General features: G+C 40.0%; 1 protein-coding gene across 5 annotated transcripts in view; it reads right to left on the reverse strand.

Moving 5' to 3' along the window:
* The window catches only part of XRCC5 (X-ray repair cross complementing 5), a 97,508-nt gene that overhangs the window by 58,958 nt on the left and 24,969 nt on the right, over positions 1-13,581 (reverse strand). For all 5 annotated transcript variants that reach the window (XM_024763224.1, XM_024763221.1, XM_024763223.1 and 2 more), the window contains exons 11-13: positions 10,393-10,530; positions 9,439-9,529; positions 5,838-5,971 (exon numbers count right to left, since the gene is read on the reverse strand). In XM_024763224.1, the coding sequence (XP_024618992.1) occupies positions 5,838-5,971; positions 9,439-9,529; positions 10,393-10,530 (363 nt within the window). The remainder of the gene's footprint in view (positions 1-5,837; positions 5,972-9,438; positions 9,530-10,392; positions 10,531-13,581) is intronic.

Consider the following 13,581-nt stretch of genomic DNA (forward strand, 5'->3'; position numbering starts at 1 on the left):
GGGAGGGGAAATAGTCAGTCAAGTCCAGGAAGCACAGAGAGTCCCATACAGGATAAATCCAAGGAGAAACATGCCAAGACACATACTAATCAAACTATCAAAAGTTAAATACAAAGAAAAAATATTAAAAGCAGCAGGGAAAAGCAACAAATAACATACAAGGGAATCCCGATAAGGTTAAGAGCTGATCTTCCAGCAGAAACTCTGCAAGCCACAAGGGAGTAGAAGGACCTATTTAAAGTGATGAAAGGGAAAAACCTACAACCAAGATTACTCTACCCAGCAAGGATCTTATTCAGATGTGATGGAAAAATTAAAACCTTTACAGACAAGCAAAAGCTAAGAGAATTCAGCATAACCAAACCAGCTTTACAACAAATGCTAAAGGAACTTCTCTAGGCAGGAAACACAAGAGAAGGAAAAGACCTACAAAAACAAACCCAAAACAATTAAGAAATGGTAATAGGAACATACATATCAATAATTACCTTAAATGTAAATGGATTAAATGCTCCAACCAAAAGACACAGACGGTCAATGGATACAAAAACAAGATCCATATACATACTGTATACAAGAGACTCACTTCAGATCTAGGGACACATACAGACTGAAAGTGAAGGGATGGAAAAAGATATTCCATGCAAATGGAAATCAAAAGAAAGCTGGAGCAGCAATTCTCATATCAGACAAAATAGACTTTAAAATAAACACTGTTACAAGAAACAAAGAAGAACACTGCATAATGATCAAGGGATAAATCCAAGAAGAAGATACAACAATTGTAAATATTTATGCACCCAACACAGGAGCACCTTAATACATAAGGCAAATGCTAACAGCCATAAAAGGAGAAATCGACAGTAACATGATAACAGTGGGGGACTTTAATACCCCACTTTCACCAATGGACAGATCACCAAAAATGAAAATAAATAAGGAAACACAAGCTTTAAATGACACATTAAACAAGAGGGACTTAACTGATGTTTATAGGACATTCCATCCAAAAACAACAGAATACCCTTTCTTCTCAAGTGCTCATGGAACATTCTCCAGGACAGATCATATGTTGGGTCACAAATCAAGCCTTGGTAAATTTAAGAAAATTGAAATCGTATCAAGTATCTTTTCTGACCACACTGCTATGAGACTAGACATAAATTACAGGAAAAAAAAACTGTAAAAAATACAAACACATGGAGGCTAAACAATACACTACTAAATAACCAAGAGATCACTGAAGAAATCAAAGAGGAAATGAAAAAATACCTAGAAACAAATGACAATGAAAACACAATGACCCAAAACCTATGGGATGCAGCAAAAGCAGGTCTAAGAGGGAAGTTTATAGCAATACAATCCTACCTCAAGAAATAAGAAACATCTCAAACAACCTAACGCTACACCTAAAGTAATTAGAGAAAGAAGAACAAAAAAACCCTAAAAGTTAGCAGAAGGAAAGAAATCATAAAGATCAGATTAGAAATAAATGAACAAGAAATGAAGGAAATGATAGCAAAGATCAATAAAACTAAAACTGGTTCTTTGAGAAGATAAAATTGATAAACCATTAGCCAGACTCACTGATAAAGAGGGAGAAGACTCAAATCAATAGAATTAGAAATGAAGAAGTAACAACTGACACTGCAGAAATACAAAGGATCATGAGATTACTACAAGCAACTATATGCCAATAAAATGGACAACCATGGTGAAAAACTGAACCCATTTCCTCTAAGATCAGGAAAAAGACAAGGTTGCCCACTCTCACCACTATTATTTAACATAGTTTTGGAAGTTTTAGCCACAGCAATCAGAGAAGAAAAAGAAATAAAAGGAATCCAAATTGGAAAACGAGAAGTAAAACTGTCACTGTTTGCAGATGACATGATACTATACATAGAGAATCCTAAAGATGCTACCAGATAACTACTAGAGCTAATCAATGAATTTGTTAAAGTGGAAGGATACAAAATTAATGCACAGAAATCTCTTGCATTCTCATACACTAATAATGAAAAATCAGAAAGAGAAATTAAGGAAACAATCCCATTTACCACTGCAACAAAAAGAATAAAATACCTAGGAATAAACCTATCTAAGGACACAAAAGACCTGTATGCAGAAAACTATAAGACATTGATGAAAGAAATTAAAGATGATACAAACATCTTCCCTGCCAGAAGGCAGAACATTAGACCTTCCGACTCTGAGCCTACGCAGGACAAAACCTCAATAAGCTGGACTGTACATGCAAAGGCAACTTGTGTTAATAAAAATTCTCTTAATTAAGAAAATGCCATTTGTTGTTTTCAAGTACTTAGAACAACAGAAACCAGTGTCAACAAAGGGTGTGGACTGTTTTAATGAAAAAATTTTAAAAAAGTTTAATGAGCACTCTGTATGCAAATAAATTTTGCTGAAGTTTTTTTTTTTTTTTTTGCAGTACGTGGGCCTCTCACTGTTGTGGCGTCTCCCGCTGCGGAGCACAGGCTCCGGATGCGCAGGTCCAGCGGCCATGGCTCACGGGCCCAGCCGCTCCGCGACATGTGGGATGTTCCTGGACCGGGGCATGAACCCGTGTCCCCTGCATCGGCAGGCAGACTCTCAACCACTGCACCACCAGGGAAGCCCACTAAAGTTTTTAAAGAGAAAAAAAAAGACAATACAAACAGATGGAGAGATATACCATGTTCTTGGATTGGAAGAATCAATATTGTGAACATGACTATACTCCCCAAAGCAATCTACAGATTCAGTGTCCCTATCAAACTACCAATGGCATCCTTCACAGAACTAGAACAAAAAATTTCACAATTTGTATGGAAACACAAAAGACCCCGAATGGCCAAAGCAATCTTGAGAAAGAAAAACAGAGCTGGAGGAATCAGGCTCCAGGACTTCAGACTATACTACCAAGCTACAGTAATCAAGACAGTATGGTACTGGCACAAAAACAGAAATATAGATGAATGGAACAGGATAAAAAGCCCAGAGATAAACCCACACACATAGGGTCATCTTATCCTTTATAAAGGAGGCAAGAATATACAATGCAGAAAAGACAGCCTCTTCAATCAGTGGTGCTGGGAAAACTGGAGAGCTACATGTCAAAGAATGAAATTAGAACACTCCCTAACGCCATACACAAAAATAAACTCAAAATGGATTAAAGACCTAAATGTAAGGCCAGACAGTATAATACTCTTAGAGGAAAACACAGGCAGAACACTTTATGACATAAATCACAGCAAGTTCCTTTTCGACCCACCACCTAGAGAAATGGAAATAAAAACAAAAATAAACAAATGGGACATGAGGAAACTCAAAAGCTTTTGCACAGCAGAGGAAACCATAAACAAGACGAGAAGACAACCCTCAGAATGGGAGAAAATACTTGCAAACGAAGGAACTGACAAAGGATTAATCAACAAAATATACAAGCAGCTCATGCAGCTCAATATCAAAAAAACAACCTGATCCAAAAACAGGCAGAGGACCTCAACAGACATTTCCCTAAAGAAGATATATAGATTACCAACAAACACATGAAAGGATGCTCAATATCACTAATCATTAGAGAAATGCAAATCTAAACTGTAATGAGGTATCATCTCACACCAGTCAGAATGGCCATCATCAAAAAATCTACAAACAATAAATGCTGGAGACGGTGTGGAAAAAAAGGAACCTTCCTGCACTGTTGGTGGGAATGTAAATTGATACAGCCAATATGGAGAACAGTATAGAGTTTCCTTTAAAAAACTAATACCACATGACCGAGCAATTCCACTACTGGGCATATACCCTGAGAAAGCAGTAATTCAAAACGAGTCATGTACCACGATGTTCACTGCAGCACTATTTACAATAGCCAGGACATGGAAGCAACCTAAGGGTTCATCGACAGATGAATGGATGAAGAAGATGTGGCACATATATACAACGGAATATTACTCAGCCATAAAAAGAAACGAAATTGAGTTATTTGTAGTGAGGTGGATGGACCTAGAGTCTGTCACACGGAGTGAAGTAAGTCAGAAGGAGAAAAACACATACTGCATGCTAACACATATATATGGAATCTAAAAATTAAAAATGGTTCTGATGAACCTATGGACAGGACAGGAATAAAGATACAGATGTAGAGAACGGACTTGAGGACACAGAGATGGGGAAGGGTAAGCTGGGACGAAGTGAGGGAGTAGCGCTGACATATATACACTACCAAACGTAAAATACATAGCTAGTGGGAAGCAGCTGCATCACATAGGCAGATCAGCTCGCTAGGTGCTTTGTGACCACCTAGATGGGTGAGATAGGGAGGGTGAGAGGGAGACGCAAGTGGGAGGGGATATGGGGATATATGTATACATATAGGTGATTCACTTTGCTACACAGCAGAAACTAACACAACATTGTAAAGCAATCATACTCCAAAAAAGATGTTAAAAAAAAAAAGTAAAAAAAGAAAAACTCTCCCCTACAAAAGAAAACAAAGTTGGTAGGTTGTAAAAATCAAAGTTGCCAGTTCTTAAAGCTTTAAAAGATAATAATGAAAAAAAGATAACAATGCCTGCACTTATGGCTTGCATCTGTTCATTAATACAACAAATATTTGTTGAAGATAATAGTACCTACCCTTGGTATCTGCCAAGTATTAGAAGTTTCTACTTTTCACCATAGTGACCTGTTTTTGCAAGGTTTCCACACCAACTAGTCTGCTCCTCCCTTCTCTACAAATGGCAAAGGCCTTCAGGTCTTGAAGTCTACTTGTCAAAAACCTCAAAGAAATGTATACAAGTAATTTATACTTGATTACACTCAGAATACGAAAGTATTCACTGAGTCAGGTCTTGACCTGTTAATCTTCATAGTTCTGATTTTAGAAAAAAAGATTTTTTTAAAATTACAAACATCAAAAAACCAGGCAGTTTCTTCTGAGTAGAAGATCCCTCAAAATCACAACAGGCTCTAACACGGACTTGAGTTAGTTAAGGATGCTTTGAGAAATGAGTCAAAAGGGGCAATCAAGGAACTCCCCAACATGCAGCCTCCTTTCCCACCTCCCCGCCTCCCCACACCTGCCACAGCAGTAGGCCCTCCATTGCCCGAGGGGAAAAGTTTGCCTGGCAAAGCTGCTTGTGATTTTTTTCACGTTTGTGGGGTTCAGAGAAGCTTATGTCCTGCTTTCACCAGGTTATTCCAGGGTTGGGATAGCCCTACCACTTCATCCTTGGTCCATTCCTCCCCTTCCTTCACACAAATCAGCTCTCTTGTCAAGTTACCCAGCTTCCCTTAATCCAATGTCCATCCTCTAGTTCCTTTGTACCAAGACTCAGAAATTTATATTTTATATTTTTCTTTATTTTAGCTACTCTTTAATAAGTTCATACTATAACCTCTCTGACCTCTAATACTTCTTCCCTAATAGTGGTTACATATTACACAGTTCATAAAAAACCCCCTCCTATTTGGATATTAAAAAAAAAAAAAACAAGGAAAAGTCTCATTCACATAAAACAGAGGAAGAAACCCAGTAAAAAGCATAAAAGAAGCATAAAAGAAGAATAGCCCTCCTGTTAAAAAAAAAAAAAATCTAGCCTTCTCCCAGAAAAAAAATTTAAAACATCCTAACTTTACTTCTTTCTTTCTAAAAGCCCAGAGTATTTTTTAAATCTTTTTTCAGTAGGTAGAGAAAGGTGTTATTCTTCCATTAAATAGACAGAGCAACTGAGCCCTCAGTTTGACTGGGACCAGCCAATTACCCTAACTTCTCACTTAGCTCTCTTTCATCTAAAAAAATTATGACTGGTTCACCTTTCCTCTCTCACCTGAAATAATCTCTGAAATTGAGGATTTGGGATTTTGCTGGTTGGAAATAAGTCTTCAATGGTGCCCTCCTCTTCGTCTTTCTTTACCAAGCTCATGGAGTCAATCAAAGCATCAACAGCACTCAACTGCGCCTCTAAGACAAGGATAAACAGAGCAGCAAAAGGAAATAATGATTACCTCCATTAGTCTCCAAAACAAATGCTTTCCATTCACAGATATTCACAGCAATACTGGCAGGATATTCAGTCCTGGCCCTGCCAAAAATACTCTCTAGTTATGCAAATCATTTCTTTACTTGAGCCTTGGTCTTCTTATTTGCAAAGAGAGCTATTTAGAGTAGCTAGTCTTTTAGGTACTTCCCAGCTCTAATGAACTTTTGATAGTGGAATATCCTACCAAAGCAAAAGAGTTTGTTCAAGAAAAATGCACCAGAGCCATACAAAACCCACTTTCCATATGCTAATTCAAAATACTCAGTATTCATTGAGTTGACATTAAAAAAACTGGTAACTGGCAAAGGAGAATAACATTAAAAAAGAAAAGGAAAATGCCTTTGGAAATGAAGCATTAGCTTTATAAGGATTTAACATTACCTGTATCAGAGTATACCAACTTAACAGGAAGACGCCATTGGACCAGAGTGAGTGGATTCCTTTACAGTCTCCCCAAGTCAGAATGAGTTCTTTCACAATGAATGAGTTTCTCTCACAAACCTCATGGCGCTAATCACACAGACCTGTGTGCATGTCGTTTTTTTAAATCTTTTTTTTAATTGAAGTATAATTGATCTACAACACTACGTTAGTTCCAGGTGTACAACGTAGTGATTCAATATTTCTGTACATTACAAAATGACCAACATGATAAGTCTAGTTACCATCTGTCACCATACAAAGTTATTACATTATAGACTATATTCCCCATGCTGTACATTTTATTCCTGTGACTTATTTATAACTCGAAGTTGGTACCTCTTAATCCCCCTCACCTATTTCACTCATCCCCTTACTCCACTCCACTCTAGCAACCCCCCAGTTTGTTCTCTGTATCTAAGAGTCTGTTTCTGTTTTATTCGTTCATTCGTTTTGTTTTTTAGATTCCACATTTAAGTGAAATCATATGGTATTTGTCTTTCCCTGTCGGACTTATTTCACCTAGAATAATACCTTCTAGGTCCATCCATGTTGTGGCAAATGGCAAGATTTCATTCTTTTTTATGGCTAAGTAACACTCCATTCTGTGTGTGTGTGTGTGTGTGTGTGTGTGTGTGTGCGCGTGTATCACATCTTCTTTGTCCATTCATTTATTGATGGACACTTAGGTTGCTCCCATAACTTGGCTACTGTAAATAATGTGGCAATGAACATAGGCATGCACATGCATATATCTTTTTGAGTTCGTCTTTTTGTTTTCTTTGGGAAAATACCCAGAAGTAGAACTGCTGGATCATATGGTAGTTCTATTTTTTAATTTTTTGGGAAACTTCCATACTGTTTTCCATAGTGGTTGTACCAATTTACATTCCAACAACAGTGCTCAAGGGTTCCCTTTTCTCCACATCCTTGCAAACACATGTTATTTGTTGTCTTTTTGATGATAGCTATTCTGACAGGTGTGGTTTTAATTTGCATTTCCCTAATGATTAGTGATGCTGAGCATCTTTTCATGTGTCTGTTGGCCACGCGTATGTATGTCTTCTTTGGAAAAAAGTCCTGCATACATGTCTTACCCCACTCCATTCAAATTCTAAGGATCCTCGAGAGCAGAAACATGACGTCCTCTTCTTTATGTCTAATACCAGATAGGAAGCAAGTTCTCCCCGATAAAAATCTACCAAGTCAGTGAAAACAACACAGCCCAAAGCAATGTGGATGAAAGGCAACTCTCCCAAAAATGTTTCTACCTAAACTGCCACGTGTAACTTTCATTCTGCTGATTCATATGGCAGTTCAGCTATTAAAACCGAAGTGCAATTTTGGGATCATTCACAGTCACTGGGCAAAAGGCAGAAAAGAGTAAGCAGTTCCTAAAAGTTCATTATGCTTCTATTCTTCACCTTTTCAAATATCCCTTTTGGACAGCTACTACAAAATGAACGAGCATACAGATATTTATCATGAGACATTTCTGTCCCATTTTTGGAGTTTCCAAGGGAGGTTTCAGGCACCATCTCAAGCTGACTACTGCAGGGTCCACCCGGTAATAGGAAGCAGGTGGTACCTGTGTGGGTGAATATTTGGTGATTTCCATCTGCTATGACAGGCTAGTATCAGGCCAGACTATGCTGGCATTACACACCCCTACATAAATGCTGACTTGGGAAATACGCCAAACAATTTTAATGATCCGTTTTTCCAATGGAGCAAATGCAAACAAAAATGTCACAGAACTCACACAATATAAAGCAACAGATAGAAAAATACTTAATGTTTTAGATCCTGAGTGATTTATATCTATAAGGTAATCTCTCAACAAAGTTCTCTTCTTTAAATGTTCTTCTCATTTAAAGTTTGGAATTACCGAGAGGAAGAGACAGAATACTGTAACACGCTGGCACCCTCTACACATTCAAGTCCATGCCTGGTTCCACGTGATGCAGAGAGACTCATTTCTGGAAGGTAAAGATACAAGCCCTAGGGGCCCATTTGATTCTTAGCTTTTGCCCTGCACACCGCTCCCAATGTACAGAGGGCACCCAGTTCTGAGACTCACCTCACAATTCCCTAATCCTACACTGATGCAGATTTCAACTTGTCAACTAAAACATCTACTCATCATTTTGTGTTCCTTTTGGTATGTTCTCTACATTCAGCCCACTGGTATATCTTACGATAACTGTCGTAAACTGAGATTCCTGGAAGACAGGATCTGTGTGTGAGAAGCGCTCTGGGTAGCACCCTGACATTTGCAGTCAGATGCTTAATAAAGACCTCTTCTCGTTAAGCTCCCAGTAACTCCTGGAACAGGACTTGCACTGATAATGTAAACTGTGAAGAAAGGGCAAAGAGAAAAGGGCATCTACAGCATTGTCACTTTCTGGTTAAAGTTACATCGTATTTTACATAGGACACTAGTCACAGGTTTGATACCACATGTCAGTTCACTTCAGTAGAGGGCAAACCTTCTGCTCACAATTAAAGAATGTACATCCATTTCCAGCAAGCTGCCCCCCAGATACAAGCTCTAAGTCAGAAGGGGGAAACTAGACAATGTTTGGAGCAAACTATCCCTGCTATTGGAAAAAAATCACCTTCATCATTACCATATATGAGTGTGACTGGAATCCAACTACAGTTGACCCTTGAACAACATGCTCAGATACACTTATATGTGGATTATAAGTATATATGTACATTACTACACAATCTGAGATTGGTTGAATCTGCAGATACAGAACCATGGATACCGAGGGCCAACTGTAAAGCTATACGTGGACTTTCGACTGGGGGGAGTGGTGCCCCTAACCTCTTCATTGTTCAAGGGTCAACTGTAACTCCACCCTGTGAAATCCTAGCCCCAAACCATGACTAAAGGCAGGTGATTTCCCCAAAACAATCTGTGTTTAGAGACAATCAGTGAGCAAAATGGAAATAAACTCACCTGTGGGAGTGCATTTCCTATTATTTTTCAAGGATGAAAACATGTACTGCCGCAAGTCTTCCATGAAAGGCAGCTGTACGTACACTAAACACTAATGAGAAAGAGTGGAGGTAAAAACAGAAACAACTGAATTAATGGAAAAAATTTAAAGTTGATCTCAAACACTGTGAAAGTGGCACAACGAAAGGATTTCAAAAATCAGACGGCTCAAGTCTGGGACATGGAGAATGAAGTGTTCCGATTTCTGTGATTAGCTGTACACAACTGCAAACAGTACAAAGAATATTAAACATAAAAGAAACGCTTAAAAGAAAGACTATCAAAGAATACCTACAAAATGCATGACCAACACAACAAATGAGAGAGTCAAGGTGACTGGCAAGCTGATGTGGAAGTCAAGATATCTGCCTTCTCGTTCCATTTCTGCTACAGTGAGTTCTCTGAGAAACGGGAAATGGCGAGGGATCTAGACCTGTATTTTAAACAGGAGAGCCCTAGGAAAACGGAACTTCACCAGGATCACAAGAAAATCACACCCTCAACCTTTATCCACACTAAAGGCTGTTGTAAAAAGGGAGGTAATCTGTACTCCCTTTAGGTTATGAGAAGTCAAGAAGGATGAGAATGGAGAGAAGGTCCCTGGACTGGGCAAACAGAAGATCACGGTTAACGTTTACTGATTTGATTTAATAAGAAGCTCTTTGCATCCTCTTATAATTCATGTCCTTTCACTGCATCTGAAAGTGTGGTTCACAGACCAGCAGCAACAGCATTACGTGGGAGTTGGTGAGAAATGCAGAATCTCAGGACCCCACCCCAGACCTACAAAATCAGAAACTGCATTTTAACAAGATCCGCCAAGTAATTCTCATGCACGTTAACAGTTGAGAAGCATTGTTTATAAAGGAACCGAAGGGAAAAAAATTAATATGAATAAAAGACTTTCAGGTTTACCTCATAGGTGTCCCTGATATAAGGAAAAGCCACGCCAACTTGAGGATTAGCTCTTCTGTCATAAGCATATCGAACTATGGCCACCATGTCCAATTCATCCAAAGCATGAATCAGGGAGGAAAGGGCAACTGCTGCCGCCTAGCAAGAAAGATGCATGTGTTAACACGTATCAAACACGTGAGGATTTTCACAGCACAATACTTACGAGACGGTTATTCGCTTTCTTCCTGTTTTAGATTGTAAGTGCCCCTCTAACCACTTTAAGGCTACACTGTACACACCTGCATTTAATCACATTTACTGTACCTCTTCTGGAACTTTTCTTCATTATATTCTCTCATTCCTTCAATTTTCCTTCTCCTCTGAATTCACACCCTCACTCTAAACAAAACCTTTCTTTGTCCCTCTCTCCACAAATTAGTATCTATAACTTTCTTTCCCTTCATCTTTACATTTCATGAAATAATAATCTTGCTGTTTCACTGCTTAGAACACAATTATTCTTCAATCTAACCAAGCTACTGACCCACTTCCTTACTGAAATTATCCTCTGAAGTCCCCCATGATCTCCAAATTGCCTAACTCTTAGTCCGCATTCTATTTGCTTGATCTATCAGTAGCATCTGACCATCTCTCTTTCTCTACACTTTCTCCTTCTTTGGCTTCAGAAGCAACACTCTGCCCTGTTATTCTACTTCTGTACACCACTCCTCCCCCAGCTCTTCTGTTCTTCCAACTAATCTTGAAATTCTGCTCTTAGCCTTTCTCTCCTCCTCTCACTCTAAAACTCTACTTTCGCAACTATTTATTTTATCCAGTCCCATGAGTTGATGAATCAAAAGTCTGTATATTCAGCTTTAAAACTCTCCCAAGGGACTTCCCTGGTGGCGCAGTGGTTAAGAATCCACCTGCCAGTGCAGGAGACACGGGTTCGAGCCCTGGTCCGGGAAGATGCCACATGCCGCAGAGCAACTAAGCCTGTGCGCCACAACTACTGAGCCTGTGCTCTACAGCCTGCAAGCCACAACTACTGAGCCTGCATGCCACAACTATTGAAGCCTGCATGCCTAGAGCTCGTGCCCTGCAACAAGAGAAGCCACCGCAATGAGAAGCCCGCGCACCGCAACAAAGAGCAGCCCCCAGTCGCCCCAACTAGAGAAAGCCCGTGCGCAGCAACGAAGACCAATGCAGCCAAAAATAAATAAATAAATATTTAAAAAGAAAGATTTAAAAAAAAAACTCTCCTGAGATCCAGGCTTATATCGCCCACTAGCTGGTAGATTAACTCGTACAGTTATATCTTAGGTATCTCAAACTATCCATGACCAAAACTAAGCTTCCTGTCTTCCCCCTCTTCTCCTCCTGTGCTCCCTGCTTCCACTAACACCACCTCCCAGTCAACCAAATGAGAAGCCCTACAGCTGATGATGCCTGCCTACAGCCCCTCACCTTCAAGTGTTCACCACACTCTACCAAGTCTACCTCTATGCCGTCTTTCAAATTTTATCTGTTCTGTTCCATCACTGCCTCCTCTGTTCCTAGAGCTGATCACGTCACTCTCTTCCATAAAAACCTCCAAGGGTTCCTCTATCCCTGCCTTGGTAGAGCTGATCATTATTCACGGGCAAGTCTTGTAGTCTCCCAACTCGGGAGCTTTTTGCTTGTACAGTTTCCTCCTCACTAGAATGCTCTCTCCAAATCTCTGGCTCTCAAGCTTCTAACCTATTTTCAAGGCCCAGTAAATTGACAAGCTCTCCATTTCAGATTTGCTTTACTCAGCTCTCTCCCTCCCCATAACTCCCCAAAAACTTTGTACTTTTCTCAGTGTTACAGCTAACCTTTATCAAAGTTAGCTATGTGTATTCAATCTCCTCCACTAAAAACCTATGACATCAATACCTAGTCATCAAAAACCTCTATAGATTTCATGACAGATTGATTACCTTTTCAGTTCAATTCAAGGAATATTTACTTTGTGCCTACTCTTGGCTAAGCACTATCTTTGGCAATGTAAGAAAACAAAGTTGAGTCCCTGATCTCACTGAGCTGCTTTACTAGCAGAAATGAGATGTGTACCAAATACAGAATGTATATATTCTAACAAGTCCCATAAGAGAGGCCAGATAAGCACGACGAAGAAGTGATTAGAAGAGATTACTTCCAATTTGTTTGCAAGTTTTTATTTAGGTGTCTTTGATAGGACCAACTGGGATACTTAAAGAAGGAAGGATGGGGCTTCCCTGGTGGCGCAGTGGTTGAGAGTCTGCCTGCTGATGCAGGGGACACGGGTTCGTGCCCTGGTCTGGGAAGATCCCACATGCCACGGAGCGGCTGGGCCCGTGAGCCATGGCCGCTGAGCCTGCGGATCTGGAGCCTGTGCTCTGCAACGGGAGAGGCCACAACAGCGAGAGGCCCACGTACCGCAAAAAAAAAAGGAAGGATGGGGTCCGGAGTGGCAGCTAGAACACCATATTACACCTGTGGGAAACTCAACTAAAGCTCCATTTCCTTCCCTTTCTCTTCTCCCATTCTCTTCCACATAGTGAAAACCAGCACATAAAAATGTAGATTCTCCATACAAAAAAAATTATATGCTAATGACCAGAGAAAACATTTTTTTTTTTGCGGTACGTGGGCCTCTCACCGTTGTGGCCTCTCCCATTGCAGAGCACAGGCTCCGGACGCACAGGCTCAGCGGCCATGGCTCACGGGCCCAGCCGCTCCGCGGCATGTGGGATCCTCCCAGACCGGGGCACGAACCCATGTCCCCTGCACCGGCAGGCGGACTCTCAACCACTGTGCCACTAGAGAAGCCCAAGAGAAAACATTTTTAAAAAGGAATATATTCATAGAATCATAGAATATTTGAGCTGAAAAACAAAAGTATTCATCTAGTTTAACAACCTACATGATGAAGGAATTCCCTTCCTAACATCTGATTGGTAGAGACTCTGCTTAGAAACTTACAGGAATGGGGAACTGACCATCTCACAAGGAACCAATCCATCTGGAGACAGTAATCCTTGTTGATAAAATAATTCTTCATCTTGAACAAAATGACCACTTGTTGGTTCCAATTTACCCTCTGGCAGGAAGCATAGTTTAGTTTCTATTCCATATGATAATCCTCTAAGTATCTGAAGAAGGCTATTGTCTCTCATCCCTCCTACTCCCCTGCCTACCCACACA

Source organism: Neophocaena asiaeorientalis, unplaced genomic scaffold (assembly GCF_003031525.2).
Source record: "Neophocaena asiaeorientalis asiaeorientalis breed wild unplaced genomic scaffold, Neophocaena_asiaeorientalis_V1.1 scaffold86, whole genome shotgun sequence".
NCBI lineage: Eukaryota > Metazoa > Chordata > Mammalia > Artiodactyla > Phocoenidae > Neophocaena > Neophocaena asiaeorientalis.